Source organism: Cavia porcellus, unplaced genomic scaffold (assembly GCF_034190915.1).
Source record: "Cavia porcellus strain 051 isolate PalLab524CR breed Dunkin Hartley unplaced genomic scaffold, mCavPor4.1 scaffold_43, whole genome shotgun sequence".
NCBI classification, from domain to species: Eukaryota; Metazoa; Chordata; class Mammalia; order Rodentia; family Caviidae; genus Cavia; species Cavia porcellus.
The window spans coordinates 2,427,731-2,446,619 of NW_026947526.1; the positions used below are offsets into that span (position 1 = coordinate 2,427,731).

Below are 18,889 nucleotides of genomic sequence, written 5' to 3' on the forward strand. Positions count from 1 at the left end.
CTGGTTAAGAAGAGAATATGGTGTCTGTCAATCTCATTTTATATAATGACTTTTAGAAGTGGTATTTCTAGGTTAAATGTGTATAAGGTGAACTTGAGGGTCACAGATTTTTCACTTTAGGCCTCAGCATAGAGTTAGAGCCTAGTAGAGGAACACTGAGTCTGCTCAGATCTATGTGGAGATCTAAAGTCAGAGAGATGGTCCAGGCAGAGGTGCAGGACACCATGGCACCTAGCAGGAACCATGGCTAAAAAAGGCCCAGGTGCAGGCCACCTCATCCTTGAGTAAGTTCTCAGGAAAGCATCACACACTGCACGCTGGAAAGGAGAGAGCTGGAATGGTTCCAGAGCTGCTCCCTACATGCCTGAGGCCCCCTCTCTCACTCAGGGGAGCTCTGAATGAGAAGGTCAGTGTGTTACAGAACCCAACTTGACTGAATGTTTTCCACCCAGGTGCAGATCTGAACTGCCACATGTGGACTCACCATAGCTACGGAGCAGGACAGGTGTTTACAGGGAGCAGGTCAGGAGATGGGGACACTGCAGGCAGGTCAGGGTATGAAGCCTTAAATAAGAGACCACGCCCTCACCATGCCCAGTTTCCTCCAGCAGTAACCACACCCCACAAGAATGTGCATTAAATCTGAGTAACTGAAAGGAGTTACTAACAAAATTCTACATTATAGAGAAAGTTTGAAGATACAAAATTAAATGGTAGCATCTGTAAGTAAAATGAGATGTGACCCTTAATGGATATGTGGTGTCCATTGATGTCCCCCAACCACATGCATCAGAAGGAAATAGTATGATGAACAGAGCAATAAGGAGCACAGGCAATGTGTAAACATCACAGCTCCTTAATAACAACAACAAAGCTGGGATACAATTAGTGCACTGGTGAATTTTGTCCAGTTTGTAACAAAGAATAAATACTGATTGTTTTTATATTCTTCAATCATGCTGAAGGAAAAACCACCACCAACTTCTTTTAAGTGACAAAGTAATCCTGAGAATGAAGCCAGACAATAATGTGTTAAAAATAATATAAATGAAAACACTCTGTTGGCTAATATTCCTACCAAACACAAAAGTATTCAGCTAAATGTTTGCCACGTTAACTCACCAGAATATTCAAAATTAACCAACATGATCAACAATGGGCTCAATCTCAGTGGTTCAAGAATGGTCCCTCTTGCACAAACTATCTGTTTCCACTGGTTTTAACATGTTGTATCTTACTATATTTTACTATATGTGATAGTATAAACAAAATTTTTATAGGCAAAGAGATAATATAGAAACTGTTGTTCATTTTCTGTTAACTGGTTCTAAATACCCTGTAATTCTTTCATTCTCTTGAATGGCTTCACACTGTCTTGATATGCTTGATGCTATAGTATACGAAGTTATACTCAAATAATTCAAGGAATGAGGCAATATGGTGACTGCTACTATGTTAGATTATCTGGGAGTGAAACACAATGATGCTTAAATTGTTCCATTCTGACTAGTGTAGTTTTATTACAATGTCCACTTTTATCTCAATCTTCACCATTTTTTTTAAAATTAAACTACTTTTTCTTATTTTTTTTCAATTAAGGGAAAACTAAATTAAAAAATAGCAGGATATAGTATAGTAACTTTTTTGCTTTCCTATTAACCTGATTTGAATCGCAGCATTGCTCTCCCCATCTTGTTCTGTGTGATTTTACTATATTCTATTTTGTTTGATAGTATCAAGTTTGAGGGTATAGGTAACCACTTCGAAGGCAATAAGATTTACTATGATGCCCATTATGGTTTGACTATTATCTTCTTTTGAAATCTTGTAAGGTCTCCAATGTAGGTTTTATTGGTCTTGTTCTGTACTGTTTTGATCAATTCTATTATACCTGATGATATAGGCAACTCTTTTTAAAAATAGCAAGAGGCACAATGGTAACCATTTTTGATCACCTGATATTCTATTTTTGCATCATGTACTATGCCCATTATTCTGTTCTAACTGACTCTGTTTTGTTTAGTCATGTCAGGATTTATTTTCTTCAAAAATTGTAATAAGAACAGTGGGAATAAAAAAAACCCAAAAAGTGTAATTGTTATTGTAAAAAAGAGAGGAAAGGAAGGTGGTCTAAGGGATGTAACCGTATGCTTCAGTGTGTAGGATGGAAAACCATATTACTGAGCTTTTGTTGGATCATTGAACGGAACTTTCTGAAATCTCACTGTATGAATGTTTACTTTATATGCTTTAATTTTATAATTTGGGCAACTGTTTCTAAGGTGACAATATGTAACCTATTAACTAGTGATTTCTTATTGAATTATTACTTGTACCCTCTTACTGCTTTGTTTTTTATTTTCTTTTTTCTCTTTAATTAAAAAATAATCAAATCTGGAATGGATATCTTTTATTTATTTATTTATTTTGGCTCTGGAGATCAAACTCATGACCTCACACTTGCCTGACAGGTGCTTAAGCCCCTGAGTTAAATCCCCAGTCCAGCAATAGATATCATTTATATCTTGTCATCTTAGAGTAGTTGCCTCTTCTCTTGAACTTGATACCAGCAAGCATACCAAATGTGAATAAAATCAGTCAAGGCCAAATATCATTCAAACAAACCAGCTTTAAAGAAGATCAGTCATAGAAGACAATGTAAGTAATATAGCATTTCAGCTTTAATTAATAGGAAATTAAGGATAGTTACCATGGTATAACCTGTTATTTTGGGATTATCTCTCTGTGCCCTCAACTCTAATGAATAGACAGACCACAGCAAAATATAACCAAATTAAACAGAGCAACAAGACTACTGTAGTTTTTAAATCCTGATACACTTTTAACAATGTCCCCTGCCTTTTTTTAGGAAATTCCTCACCTTTCTCCTTCTCAGGATACTATTATTGACTGTTCAGAGTGACATTAGGCTAGTCTCTTATGTTCAGTTTCAGCATACATAAAGATAAAGACAGCTACTACGAAGAGAATGAGAGATATTATCGTAGTCACTGAATTCGCCAAAATCAGTCTTGAAGACCAAAAAATCCTGCATCATCCTGTAATTATTTGATTAGTTCTATAATGTTCAGTATATATTCAATGTGTGTGAAGATGGGAACAATTATTTGGAAGAAATCTAGAGACAGTAAGATAGACAGTGAACATCTGCAGTGGACTTGCTTTGAAATCTGTGTTTCCTTAATTGTTTCCTTATAAAAAGTTCTGTTCTGTTTTGTCATGTTTAACCTTACCATCTTTAAGAAAAAAAAAAGTGTGCAAGATAGATAAGCATACTAATAACTTTTTGTTGGATCATTGAGGTGAACTGTTGTTAGTGTCATTATTTGAATATCACTTTGTAGGCTTTAATTTTGTAACTTGAACAACTACTTCCAAGGTGACAATATGAAACTAATCAACTAATGATTTCCTATTGTTTATTTTTCTGAAATTCTGTATTATTTCTACACTTTTTCTTTTTTTCTCTTTAAATAAACAACATTACAATTCAGCAAAAAATATAAAATTTAAGTTTTAAAGACAAAATATTATGTACATAGACACTATGCATACTTGAAAGTGAAAAGTCCATTTCAGTTTTGCATGTTTAATTACAAGATGCCATGTTGAAGCACAAAGACACTTTAAAAATCTAGAGAGGTACAAGTGATTAACTGAAAACCATAAAACATGTGCACTTGAGTAGAGCTCCACTTCATGTTTGTCATTTCTGGAATATTTGTGAAGAAATATTGACATCTATCTTCTGTATTGATTATTTCTTCAGGTCTCCTTGGGATTTTTAAAGTAAACTTAGATCTAAAATGTCTGAACAGTGACGCTTTTTCTATTTAACAAGAAACATGGATTGCCATATTTCTCACATTGTTAATCCACATTGGATCTGTGACCAGTGAGCTCTTTCAGATATGTAACAATGATCATGTATGCTGAGAGCATTCCTATAACATATAGGATTTATCTCTTGGATGACTTTCTTCATGTATTTCACTTACAATCTTGCTGCTGAAAGTGTCTCCACTTGCTTACATAGCCAGTGGTTCTTCCCAGTGTGAATTCTTTCATGTATTTTGCAATGACTGTATGTGGTAAAAGCTTTGCCACATTGTTATATACATAGGGATTCTCTCCAGTGTGAAGTCATGGATGTATTTTACAATATCCATGTGTGGTGAAAGTGTTCCCACATTCTTCACATACACAGGGTTTCTCAACAGTGTAAATTTTTTCATGTATTTGACAATGAGCATTTCTGTTAAAACCTTTCCCACATTCCTTACATATATAGATTTTCTGCCCAGTGTGAAGATTTTCATGCATTACACAATATGTAGTGTGCTCAAACCATTCTCATGATGCTTATATACACTGGTTTTAACTTGAGTGTGAACTTTCATGTTGCTTACAATGTCTATGTAGGGTAAAAGCTTTTCCACATTGCTTACATACATAGGGTTTCTCTCCAGTGTGAATTCTTTCATGTATCTTAAAATCTCCCCATGTGTTAAAAGCTTTCCCACATTGCTTACATACATAGGGTTTCTCTCCAGTGTGAAGCCTTTCATGTTTTTTACAACCGGCCCATGTGTTAAAAGCTTTCCCACATTGCTTACATACATAGGTTTTCTCTCCAGTGTGAGTTCTTTCATGAACCTTAAAACCTCCACATGTGTTAAAGGCTTTCCCACATTGCTTACATACATATGGTTTCTCTCCAGTGTGAATTCTTTCATGTATCTTACAATATCCCTGTGTTTTAAAAGCTTTCCCACATTGCTTACATACATATGGTTTCTCTCCAGTGTGAGTTCTTTCATGAACCTTAAAACATCCACGTGTTTTAAAAGCTTTCCCACATTGGTTACATACATAGGGCTTGTCTCCAGTGTGAATTCTTTCATGAACCTTACAATTTGCACGTGTGCTAAAACCTTTCCCACATTGCTTGCATACATAGGGCTTGTCTCCAGTGTGAATTCTTTCATGAACTTTACAATTTGCACGTGTTTTGAAACCTTTCCCACATTGCTTGCATACATATGGTTTCTCTCCAGTGTGAATTCTTTCATGTTGCTTATAATGTCCAGATCTGGTGAATCCTTTTCCACATTGCTGACATACATAGGGTTTCTCTCCAGTGTGAATTCTTTCATGTTCTTTACAACATCCATGTCTGGTAAAACCTTTCCCACATTCCTTACATACATAGGGTTTATCTCCAGTGTGAAATCTTTCATGTTGCTTACAATGTCCAGGTTGGATGAAACCTTTTCCACATTGCTTACACACATAGGGTTTCTCTCCAGTGTGAACATTTTCATGTATTTTAAAATGAATTTTACTGCTAAAAGCTTTCCTACATTTCTTACATATATGCGATTTCTGCCCAGTGTGAAGGTTTTCATGGGTTGCACAATAAGTACCTGTGCTGAAAGCTTTCTCACAGTGCTTACATTTATAACATTTTCCTCTGACGTGAAGACTTTCATGTACTTGACAATATGTATGTGTTGTAAAAGCTTTCCCACACTGATTACATATGTAGGGTCTTTCTCCTCTGTGAATACTTTCATTTTTCTTACAAATTCCATGTATAGTAAAACCTTTCCCACATTGCTGACATACATAGGGTTTCCTTCCACTGCAATATTTTTCATGGATCTGAACACTGTGTTGTGTTTCTGTTTCTTTCACTTTCACATTACCTTCTCCAGTACCAAGGAATACTTCTTTACACTGATTCCAAGATGTATGTCCATAGGATTTCCCTAACTTGTCATTTCTGTAAAGAAATAAATCACGTATAGGATTTATAACCATATTACTAAGTTTTTGTTGGAAAGTTGAACAAAATTGTTTGCAGTCTCGCTGTTTGAATCCCCACTTCATATGTTTCACTTTTGTATCTTGATTAACTATTTCTATGATCAGCATATGTAATCATCATCTTGTGATTTCTTACTGTTTATTTTCACTTTGAAAGTAGTATTATTTCTACTTATTTTGTTTTGTTTAATCTTTCCTTATATTAAATTTTAAAAAAGAAAAATTCACAGTGAAATGGGTCTTCATTAATGACTGCATTAATGGCAAGTTCTGTTTTTAATGCCTGCTAAGAAATTCTGACCATGAAGCAACAGAATGGCCTTGTAAGACATGTTGAAAACAACCATTCCCAAAAGACTGGTACACATTTGGAAATCTTAAAATTTGGTACCTTTTGAAATGCAGAATCTTTATCTTCACTTTGGGCATGGGTACATATGTGTATAACATACAGATCATTCTGATATGTTTCCCCATCACAATCTCACTTCTGTCCTTAACCTGTAGTTCCCTTTTCCATATGGTCAGTCTTACTTTTCTCTATTAACTCTCTTTCATTTCATTCCACAATTTATATTTTGGTTTCTCATCTAAAAGTAACCCTGTGACCTTTTAGGTTTTATAGCTGAGCTATTTTACTGAATTGATGGGTACAAGACCCATCTATATCTTATGGCAAATGACATTATATTATTTACTTTTTGACATTATATGACACATTTTTTTTCTTTTTCATGCTGGGAATGAATAACAGGTATTACCATAAAATCTATAGCTTTATTAAAATCTATTTTAAGAGATTTTTCACTGATCATTAAGCTGTGAAGTTTGAACTTGAATTTGCCATTCTGGAAAATCTGATTTCTAGTGTCCTGGGTTTACAAGAATGCACAATCACAGAGAGTCTATTAACATTTTCCTTCTCCACAAATATAGGGATAGACAGCCTAGCTTCATGGCCTGATCTGTTATACCTTGATCTGCTTTGTATGTGAGTAAGCATGTATCAGTATTTTATGTGGATTTTGAGATTTTAAAAATATCCAGGACAAGTATGAGGGGATCAATTTCTAAAGACAACTGCATACTGATATTCAAAATGAGTGCACTAACATCCCACCAGCCTACTAAGAATATTAATCAGAATCGCTGATTCTCTAGAGCATGGCTTGCAAACATGAGCACTCAGTTTTATTTCAAGTTCTATTGCAATCTTAGCAATTTTTAGAAAATGAATGTGTTGTATTCACATGTATATATGGGTAGAAAAACTGAATGCAGAATGTCATAACTCAAAGGGTATGCCTTTCGTACACATCTATATGCAATGTCATACATTTTCATGATTTAATTCCCTCATATATACACTAGCTTATACATCTTTGGAGAATATTACTGACAAATTGAATGGTGCCTCATTTCTTTGGTGGTCATTTTTCTGCTGACTCACTAATTACTCAGGAACATTCCTTCTCCTTGTGAGTACGAATTACCTTAAGTATCTCCAGTAAATTTTGCATTCTTTTTCTGGTTCCTGGATATCCCCAAGTCCTCCTGAATTGTAGACACAGAAATACCAGGACTCATTAGAGTAATACATACAAATTAATAGATTTTGTTTAGATTTATGATATAATGTGACCATATAATGTGAGCTATTTTTAAAAATATTTTCACATTCTTTTTAATGAAACAGCACTGATATGCAACAAACAATATTCTGACAGCATGAGTGCCAAAAAGATTTCATCCTTACCTATTGCAGCCATGTTTCTAAAGGTTTCGCCCATCACATCTCTGTAGAGGTTCTTTTGGGATGGATTCAGCAAAGTCCACTCCTCATTGCTGAAGTTCACAACTACATCCTCAAAGGTCACCGCCTCCTAAAGAATCATACATATATTTCTCAAAGGAAGGTTGAGACCCCAGGTTTGGGATATCTTAAAATTCTCTCCTACAAATCTGTATCAAAAGCAAAGTGTTGTGGTGCATATCTATAATCCCAGCACTCAAATGGTGGAGACAGGAAGGCATCAGTGAGGTCAGAGCAATTCTAGGCTCCATAGGGTGTTCAAATCCAGCTGATATACATACAGAAAGCTCGTCTCAAGAAAACAAAACTAAACTAAACAAATAAAGCCAAACAAAATAGCTGAATGAAGAGTGATTTGTTCAAATTTAAATCCATGTATTGGGCATTAATTTTGTGTCTATACACATTTTTGAAGACAGCAAATTTGATGCTAGATTGCAACTCACTGCTAATGTAACATCCAAATGGGAGCACTGATTCTTGTGCTGAGTCATGGCAAGACTCCCTGTGCACTGCCTCTAAAGCAGAGCTCACAGTGAGAAGCCTGCAGGACCAGCAACCACAAAGCACAGAGGCAGATAAATATCTCATCAATTGCCTGGGAAGCCAAACAAGGACCTCCCTTCCCTGGTCAGCGGTGGTGGTTTGGCAGACTGCAGCCCTTCTAGGGGGAAAACCAACAGCAGCTCCTGAGATGCATGCCATGCTGGAATTTAGGACACTATGAAGCCAAGCAAGCACCATTTCTCCCTGGTAAGCAGTGGCAGTCTGGCAGACTGCGGGCCTCCCAGGTGGAGAACCAGCAGCAACTTCTGAAACCCATGCCATGTTGGAACTTAGGGCACTGGGAAGCCAAGCAAGCACCTTCCCTCCCTGGTGAGCAGTTGCAGTCTGAAAAACTGCAGCCCTTCCAGGGGGAGAACCAGCAGCAGCTTCTAAGATCCATGCTATGTTGGAACTTAGGATGCTGTGAAACTAAACAACCAGCCTGTCTCCCTAATAAGCAATAGTGAACCTACTGATGCACCACCTAGAATCAATCATCCCATTTCCCTACCCCTCTTCTCCTGTCACCCCATATTAGCAAATTGTAAACAGAAATCTGAGTGTCTCCTGGGAAGTAGACCATAGAAAATAAGGGGGGCTTCCTTCTACTATCTCTTTGAAGGAATTTTTATTATTGTTTCACTCTGTTCTGATTAATGGTACGGCTCTATTCAATATTCTGTTTTGATAAGTTCTATAATGTTCTGTATTTCATCTCATTTTGATATATGTGATTAAAGAACAACTATCATAAAGATAACAAAATATACTGTGATACCTATTACTGTTATCCCAGTAAACTTTTGTGAAGCTGTGTACCAATTTCACTGTGTGATCTTAGTTGGCCTTATGCTGCCTTGTTCTGTTGTATTTTACCAATTTCAAAATTAAATAAAAAATCTCATCAATCACTTTGATAGACTACAGATGATGTCTGTTCATATCTCATTTAGGCCAATGAGTACTTTGTTCTTAATATACTTAAGCAGCATTTTGAAACATTAATTAGGTTTCATGGAACAAAACATAAATAACATCAAATATGGTATATAAATAATAACTCAAGTGTTAGTGGAAAACAGTAGTATTTTAAAAATATGCATATACAATGAAACGAGGCCCAAGCTGTAAATTATACCTCACTGTCACCAAGTGATCACTTTCAATTCAAATATAAGAAATATATCTTGGGAGGCTGGTCAAGGATTTCTTCCTTGAATTTGGGGGTATCCTAAGTTACACAGCTGTCCAAAATAGACAAATCTTGAGTGAGACACTGAACAGACAAAGTGAAACTTAAAAAGAGACTGCATAAGACACCTTTGGTTTGTTTTAAAAAATTATAGGCATACAATACAGAAAAATTCCAACAATACTCAACACTTTCTGAGAAATAATGTGGATATCTTCCATACTACACAGAAAATATTTTCATAGTTGCGTATTTAGCTCAGTGGCATGAACGCCTGCCTGGAAATCATAGGTCATGCGTTTGATCCTTGGTACAAAAAAATTGAAAATTTCACCTTCATGACACTGGGGCATAATTAGAGATAACCAAAATTAGATCTCAAGTATGGAACACAAAAATAATGCATTGACAGGGATGTGGAATACTGATTGTTTCCAGACCTGGTGTTGATCAACTAAATGAAGCAATCAGAACCCAACTTTACTTCATACTTACTCTAAGAACTACCTGACTTTCAGTTGTATGTCCTCTGTTGTATGTCCTCTGTTGTATGTCCTGCTGTTTGCTGCCTGCATCCTGTCAGTGACTTCCACATCTTTTCCAAACTCCTCTGATCCATCCTAAGCAGAAAGCCCTTCATGCCTAACTATTGATATCACTGCAAAATTTCTATTTAGGTCTTCTCATTTACACAACTTAGATAAGTCCATTGTAGAAAATTTCCATATGTAAACTGTCTATGAACAACCAAGCTACTAAATCAGCTCTTAATTCAGAGAAAACACCCCTATTCTTTACATTCAGAAGGATATCATGTGTATATGTCCATGCAAATGTCTAAATTTTGGCATTTTTTGATGAGAATTTAACAGGTAGCCCTTTCTGGAATTTGTCCTTCACACATTTTTACCCTGTCCTTGATAACACTTTCATATTTGCTTCATTTTTCTCAGACTTCAAAACTCTATGGCTATTCTCACAAACCTTGTCTGTGAGTGGAGGTGCCACCTAAATAATTAATTATGATCAGAAATTATTTTGTACTGATCTGTATAATACACAGGAGTTCACCTGTTGTTTGGGAAGCCTTTCTCCACTGAGGCACACTACTACACATCTCTGAATTCTCAGGACCTTTGCCACTACCCCTCATGAGGATGGAAATATGAGAACATACTATAAATTGAGGAGATCACTTTAAATACAAAAACAGCCCAAGTTAAGGTGAGCCATTGTGGCTATGAGGCCCTGCATTACAGACATTAATAAACTCCGGACATTCTAGATCTGCTACTCTGAGGAAAGAGAGCATAGACCTAGCTCATTACTGCTCTACAAGCTACAAATCATCATAGTCAGAGTCATCCAAAGCTTCTTCCAATGCCTAAGATGATGGAGTTACCAGGCTAGCAATGAATTTCAAAGATGATACATGACTCTACTGCTGTCATAGTGAAGCCAAGGGTACTGGGGACCCCAAATCACCCTTGCCAACAGCAAGAGGCAAAAGGGACAGTGAATGACCCATGGTCAATCCTGGAGGGCCACAGGAGCTGAAGCTAACTAAATACCTGAGGCTCCAGACACCAGAACTACTCCTAAATACTTGTAACTGATTTCATCCAATCCACCATATTTCTGGGCTCCCATCTACAACCTCACTATTCCTTGGTTCCAGGATCTCTCAGGATCCTTGCTAATCAGGCCAAAGGCATTGAAAGTACTAAATGAGATCCAGCAAGCATTTTGCTACCACTATTGTACTCAGAACAGATAAATCATGCTGAGACATTGGAAGAGACCGAAGTCACAGCCAGCAATGGCCCGCCTGATTGGAGAGTTCATATAGCCTGCCCCTTCATCACTGATTGACTCCTGCTCTACTGCCCTCCTTTTGACTCAACAATAAACAGGGAAAGGAACCCCTCCCTGCAAAAGAGGATCCCAAAAGATAGACTGTAATACAGAGACTTCTGGAGCTGCCATTCTTCTACAGTGGTGAACTCAGCTCGACAGAGGAGTGTTTGTACTGAAGAGCATTACCTCAGGCTTTTAATTTGCAAATCCATTTTATTTCAAGGAAAAAAGAGCACATCAACTAAAATATAATTTCAAAACATGTCAATCAGGGGGCAACACTGGTATATACATTGCACAAATCTCATCCCCAGATCATTCACCCAGAGCACAAGACATCTCAATTCTACAAAAAGTACTGTTACAGACACCTGAGTTACTTAAATGCTCTTGGCATGAACCAAGGCTAGGTCCTCCAAAGAGCCCATGCAGGAGACCAGACACCTTGCAACTATGGTGAAGATTGACACCTCATGCTATGGGCCAACGCTCAAGACAATAATAAGCAAATTCATCCATATTCTAAGGATAGATATTCTAAATAGTTCCCTAGCACTCTGAGGAAGTCAGGAGTCACCATTCAAAGAAATGTATCCTTATCCTAAAGAGTGACATTCTAAACAGTTCCTATCATACTGAGGAACTCAGAAGTCACCCTCCCAAACCCCTAAGGGAAGAGTCACAGCTGCCTAAGAATGCCTGCTTTCTATGTGACTCTCTTCCCCCTTTGTTCCCAATATAAGCATCTTTACTTGAACTTAATAATCCTATTGTGTACCATAGCTCTTTCCCATCTTATGCTCATCTGCATTGTGAGTTCCTAGTTTTCCCCACCTTAAACTCACCTCACCACACGATTTTACACTATAAAGGTCCGTAGAAAGGACAGAGTTTGGCAACCTGCTCATGACCGCTTCCCTCTCTCAGGCAGCTTTCTTTCTCTCAGTAAGTACATTCTTTATTTTGATTTCTTCATTCCAAGCAAAGGATGTACTTCAAAGTGTTTTACCCTAGAAACAATTACAGGACATCATGGTGGAAGAATGTGAAATCAGGGATGCTTACTCACATGGCCACTTCCTCTTTTCTCCTTAATTACAAATTCCTCTTTTCTTTCCCAGGGGCCTAAAGAAAATTCCTGTCAGCTCTCGCATGACATCAATCTTCCCTCCAAGTACCACATCCAGTCAAAGGTCACATATACCCCATAACCCCATAGTCAGTCAGCAAAAAAATGCCAAACCCTTAGGGGCTGTGGGCTCCTCTCCACATTGGTTAAGTAAAAGGCCACTTTTACATTTCTTATATTCTGCTTCTCTACTGTGCTAATTTATCTCCTCAGTAATTTCAGTAATCTAATCCATTTTAAACCTATCTCATCACAGGATTTTATTCTATAAAATCCCTAGAAAAGACAGAGTCCTTTGCTACCAGCTCAGAACCCCTCCTGTTTCTCCCAGACAGAAGCTTTCTGATAGGATTTTTGGTGTAGTAAAGAAGAGAATATAAAGTCAAAATGGCCTTTATTCTAAGAATATGGAGAGAACCCCATGACCACTGGGCGTCTTGCTTTTTCTTCTGGAAAAGTGTGGGTGGCATACAAGTAGTTTTTGACTTGGTTGGTGGTTAAAGTTGTCATTGCTGATATGCAAGTAGCTGATTGAGATTCCTTCCTTGCCACAGGTACCTTGAATAGGGAAAAGGAAAGTCACTTCAAGGTAAAAGTCACCCGGTTCCACCTTGACTTCCAAAATATCCTATTTAGAGCAAAATACTTTCACTTTTTCTCTCTCAATAAATATATTCTGCTCTTCAACTCTGTTGTTCCTAAAGTTCATTCTTGTGTTTTAGAGAACACACGCTCATACCAGACATAGAAGGTCAGGAATTTCATTCCACTTTATCACGGAATGGCTGCCTGTATTTCTAACTAACTGAGCTGCCTGTAACTTTAAGAATTGTTTATCAATTTGACTTGGAGAAATTGTAGGAAATAAAATGTTCTTAATAGATATAGGGAAATATATCATTAAATTGAAAAAATGATTATCACAGTGTTTCTAGCTAGCATCAGCCAACATTTTCAACTTTCAAGTTTGTGGGAAAACAAAAAATAAAAACAACTCAGAAAACAGCAATCCTATAGGGGACAGTATATCATTCCCTGTAGTTGCCATGTTATCTGCAGGTATTTCATAGATCACAAAAGAAATATTGAGCCAATTAAATACCAAGTATCAGTTTCAATAAATGTGCTCATAGCACTGCATCATTGACAACTGTGATTTTTTTTTTCTGTATGAGGGATTGAACTCATGACCTTGTGCTCTCCAGGCAGCTCCTTGTATCACTGAGCTCAATCCCCAGCCTCAACAACTTTAGATACTAAATATGACTATTAACAATGTTTAATTTGCCATTGACATATTTAGTATAAATTTTGTAAACCTACATTTTCACAAATGAAATTATTTTCTTTCCTTGCAGTTTAAATTACTTTTTTTTTTTAGGTACTAGGTATCAAAGTTAAAATCTACCACTATCCAGGCAGGCATTTCTTCCTGCTGAGCTAAATCCCTGGTGTGTATTAATGAATATTTCACTTTATTCATTCAAATAGTACTGTCATTTTAGCAAAGGTTTTCAATGTAGACAGAAATTGATATACAATCAGAGAGGAACTGGAACCTCAAATGGTCAATGCAAAAAACTAAATACAACAATCACTGCTACAGGCACAGCTGAAGAAAGCCAGACCTGAAAGTGAAGATGCAGTGACCATGTCTACATGCTCCTGAAAAGAAAAACAACAGCTTGAAATGTATTACAGTTACCACCACCTCCTCCAAGAAGTTCAGATAGGCATCAATTACCATACTCAATGACCAGAACAACTGGACTATTGTTCCCACAAAATGCCTTGGTTCTTTCCACATACCTTTTCTGGCTGACTTATTCCCCAGATGAATAATATTAGTTAAGCACCTACAAGCTTATAGATTGATTGTAGTTTGAGACCCACAGTTTGCCCACATTGTGACTATCCTGTATAAATGACCCCTGACAATATGACTGTGGCCAAAACACTGAAGATCACTCCTGAAAATTTAGAGCTATTCTCTGTTTTTTTCTAAGACAATTTTTGAACTTCTTTTGGTTTGTGACTTCATTTCTCAATGTTGTCAGCCATTAAATGGTGCATTTGATATCAAGCATGGCAGGATTATATTTCTCTTATCTCAATTTAAATATGAAATGTCTGCTAAAGGCATTGTTCCAAAGCCTGAATTTCAAGCTGTTTGCCCTGAGTTTAACATTTCCATGAGCTTTTAGAAGTCCTCCTTCTAGTGAACTGCAAATGTATTGGAGGAAGGAGGTCACTGCTGTGCTGTAGCACAATAGGTGCCATTCCTAAGCCTGTGTTTGTCACTGCCTCCTGAATGCCACTGCATGCCACTACCTGGCCTTCTTTCCTCTGCCAGCATCATTCAATAATTCCCATTTTACATAAGTCAAATTTCACTCAGCTCTATTTTTGTTTGTTTTCAATAGTCTTTCTGTCTACTTTGTTGTTGTTTTTTTCATTTTAGGTTTTTGATTTAAAGACATAGTCTCACTTTGGAGTTCTGGCCAGCCTTGCACTCACTATGCAGGTTAGGCTGTCACTGAATACAAGCCCATTCTCCTGTTTCAGCTTCTTCATTGTTTGGGAAAATAGGTGGGCATTATAGAACATGGTGTTTGTCTTTTTTCTCCTTTCTTTTTCACAATTATTCTTTCATTTGAGTGGCACTGTCATTTAATCCTGAGGTGTGCTTGTGTCAGTAAAGGTTTCTGCAGCTTGAGTTGAGTTTGTGAACAATAATATAGGAAGCCAATATAGGAAACCAATTGAGAAATGTGGAATTTCATAGCTGGTCTCAGGACCACCTGTATACAGAACCCCCACCCCCATATCAGGATCTAAACAAGAGGCTCTGAACTGGAAAGTTACAGATGTTTTAAAAGATAGAATCACAAAAGGATTCTGTTGGAAATCATTTAGCCAGAATCTTATAATAATGGTTGGATGACAACTGTATTCTGCTTCTTTTGTTGAGCAGGTTAATTTTTTTCTTTGGGTATAGCTCATTTTGCTTTTCTCCTGGGACTTCAACACTGAGTAATTTTCCATTTTTCTGGGTGAAATACAGGGCACTAGTTAAGTGCAAAGCTCAAGATGGCATCTATTAAGCCAACCTACAACACAGCTAAGTTACAAGTTTCAATATTTTCTAGGGTAAAAACACACATATGTATAATCTGAACACTCAAGAGGCTGAGGCAGGAGTGCTGCTTTGAGGTTAGGGCAATTCTGTTCTCCATATAGGGTTCAAATCTAGCTGATATACATAGAGAAAACTTGTCTCAATAAAACAAATCTAAACTAAACAAATAAAACCAAACAAAACAGCTGAATAGAGACTGATTTCTTCAAATCTTAATTCCACATCTTGGGGATTAATTTTTGGTATATACACATTTTTTGAGACAGCAAATTTAATGCTCTATTGCAACTCACAGCTAACGTAACAGCCAAATAGGAGCACTGATTCTTATGCTGAGTCACTGCAAGAGCCCCTGTGCACTGTCTCTAAAGCAGAGCTCATAGTGAGAGCCTGCAGGACCAGCATCCATAAATCAAAGAGGCAGACAAATATCACATGAATCACTTTGATGTACTAACAATGATATCTCTTCAAATCTCATTTAGGCCACTGTGTCCTTTGTTCTTAATATACTTAAGCAGCATTTTGATATTTAAATTTGGTTTCATAGAACAAAACATAACATCAAATATGATACATAAATAATAACTCAAATGTTCATGGAAAACTGTTGTATGTAAAAAATGTATAAACAATGAAACCAGGTACAAGTTTCAAATTAGAGCTCAGTGTCACAAAGTGATCACTCTCCATTCAGATATAAGAAATATATCTTGGGAGGCTGATGCAGGAGAACTTCCTTGAGTTTGGGGCTAGCCTAATTTACAGAGCTGTCTGAAATAGAGAAACCCTGACTAAGACACCCCACAGACAATGTGAAACTTGAAAAGTGACTGCATAGGAAATCTTTGGTTTGCTTTAAAAATTATATCCATATAATATAGAAAAATTCCACAATATTCAACATTTTCTGAGGAACAATGTTGATATCATACATAGTATACAGAATACAATTTCAAAGCTGGGTATTTAGCTCAGCAGCATGAACACCTACCTAGCAAGCTTGAGATTATGAGTTCGATCTCTGTTACAAAAAAATTTCAAATTTCACCTTCATGACACTGGATCATAATTAGAGATAATCAAAATTAGATCTCAAGAGAAGAACACAGAATTCATGGGTTGACAAGGATGTGGAATACTGATTCGTACCAGAGCGGGTGTTTTTCACCTCAAAGAAGAAATCAGAAGACAACTCTAACGTCATGCTTACCCTAAGAACTACCTGACTTTCATGGAAGACCCTCTCTGTTGTATGTCCTGCTATTGGCACACTGTGTCCTGCCAGTCACTTCCACATCCTTTCCATGCTCCTCTGATCCACCCTAAGCAGAAAACACTTCACAACTAAGCTATTGATAGCCCTGCACAATTTCAATTTATGGCATCTCCTTTACACCACTTAGTAAAGTCCACTGCAGAGCATTTCCATGTTTAAACAATGTATATGATCAACCAATCTATTAAATCACCTCTTAATTCAGAGATGACACCCATATTCCTTTCCATTCAGAAGGATATCACGCATATATGTTCATGCAAATGACTAAATTTAGGCATTTTTCAAAGAGAATTTAACAGGCAGCCCTTTCTGGAATTTGTCCTTAGCAAACACACTTTACTCTGCCCTTGATGACACATTTATATCTGCTTCATTCTTCTCAAAATTTAAACCACTATGGCTGTTCTCCCAAACATCATCTATGAGCACCTGTGTCACATAAAGTATGTTCAGAAATTCTTTGCATTGTTCTTTATAATACACAGCAGTTCATCCGGTGTTTGGCAAGCCTTCCTCCACCGAGGCACATCACTACACATCTTTGAATTCTCAGAACCTTGGCCTCCACCTTTCATGTGCATGGAAATACGAGAACATAGTATAAATTTAGGCGATCACAAAATACATAACTGCATAAGTTTAAGGAGAGCAGTTGTGGCTATGAGGTCCTGCAGCACTGACATTTATAAACTTCTGGCTTCCAGATTTGTTGCTGACAGAAATGAGGGCAGAGACCCAGCTTATTACACCTGCACCCAGCTTGAAACCACATTGGAATCAGGGTCTCCTCATGCCCCTTCCTGGGCCCAGACTGTTGGAGGAGCAAGGGCAGCAGGCGATTTCAAAACTGGCATTGTGGCCTGTTGGTATCACAGTGGCGACAGTGTTCTAGGGACCCAGATCTGTCCTGGCACCAGCGAGAGTTAAAAGGCACAGAGGATGACTCACTGCTAGCACTAGAGGACTTCAGGATCTGAGGCTAAACACACAGGCTCTAGACAGCACAACTGCTACTCACCACTTTTTTTTTTTTTTTTTTTTTTTTTGGTCTTTTTCCTTTTTATCGGTACCGGGGATCGAACCGGAGATTGAACTCATTACTGCCTGCTTTTAAGGCAGGCGCTCATTCCGCTGAGCTAAACGGCCCGGCCCCTTCTCACCACTTCTAACTAGTCTCAAACGGATTCCACCCCATTTCACTGCTCCCATCCCATAACATCACCATTGCGTAGTTTGGAGGTCTCCCAGGTTCTTTCTAAGCAGTCCACAGCGAATAGAAGCAAAAAACAGTGGGCTAGGAAACATCTAGTGCTCCCTTTTTTGCCCTGGCCTTGCAATTGACGCCAAGACACTGGAAGAGACCGCCTACCTTGGCCCGCCTGATTGGACAGTTCTTACAGCCAGCCTCTTCATCACTGATTGGCTCCTGCCCCCCTGCCTGTCTTCCCCACCAAGAATAATTACAGAAAATTAACCCAACCTGTAAGTGTGGGTCCCCAATGAAACATAGTGGAGGCTTCTGGAGCTGGCTGTTTTCTGGAATGTTGACCTCAGCTCATCTGATGAATATTTGCACTGAAAGTCTTTACCTCAGTCCTTGTTTTTTCTCCCAAACACATTTTATTTGAAAGTTAAAAAGTTAAAAGTTAAAAAATACCACCAACAATGGAGAAGGGTTGCTTTCCCCCCCCACAACCCCTCCAGCATTTGTTATTGCTTGATTTCTTGACCATAGGCATTTTTTCTGGGGCAAGGTGACATATCAGTGTTATTTAATTTGCAATTGTTAAATGACGAGTGATGCAGAACATTTTGTCACATGTTTATTTGCTGTTTCTATTTCTTCATCTGAGAACTGTGTATTTCACTTCAGATGCACATTTTTGGATTGGGTCTTTAAATCTGGGAAGACTGAAATTTTTTAGTTTTCCGTGCTCTCAATAGTAATACTTAGTCTGAGAAACAGTTGGCAAACATTTTCTCCCAAGTTGTGGGTTGTCTCTTCACTCTGTTAGTGATTTCTCTTGCTGTTAAAACGTTTTTCAGTAGGGTGAGATTCTCACTTAATTCTCTATGATTTT

At 37.5% G+C, this 18,889-nt stretch overlaps 1 protein-coding gene across 2 annotated transcripts; it reads right to left on the minus strand.

The window, feature by feature from the left end:
* Positions 1-2,609: 2,609 nt before the first annotated feature.
* Positions 2,610-18,152, minus strand: LOC134474922 (zinc finger protein 709-like). Of its 2 annotated transcripts, none has more exons than XM_063244005.1 (4): positions 18,031-18,152; positions 7,607-7,733; positions 7,344-7,404; positions 2,610-5,806 (listed from the first exon to the last, which is right to left on the minus strand). In XM_063244005.1, exons 1-4 carry the CDS (start codon positions 18,031-18,033, stop codon positions 4,399-4,401), a joined length of 1,599 nt encoding a protein of 532 aa, XP_063100075.1. In that variant the 5' UTR covers positions 18,034-18,152; the 3' UTR covers positions 2,610-4,398. The 2 variants fall into 2 exon arrangements, with proteins under 2 accessions (XP_063100075.1, XP_063100074.1); XM_063244004.1 differs by lacking the exon at positions 18,031-18,152 and adding an exon at positions 12,104-12,251.
* Between the last annotated feature and the right edge of the window lie 737 nt (positions 18,153-18,889).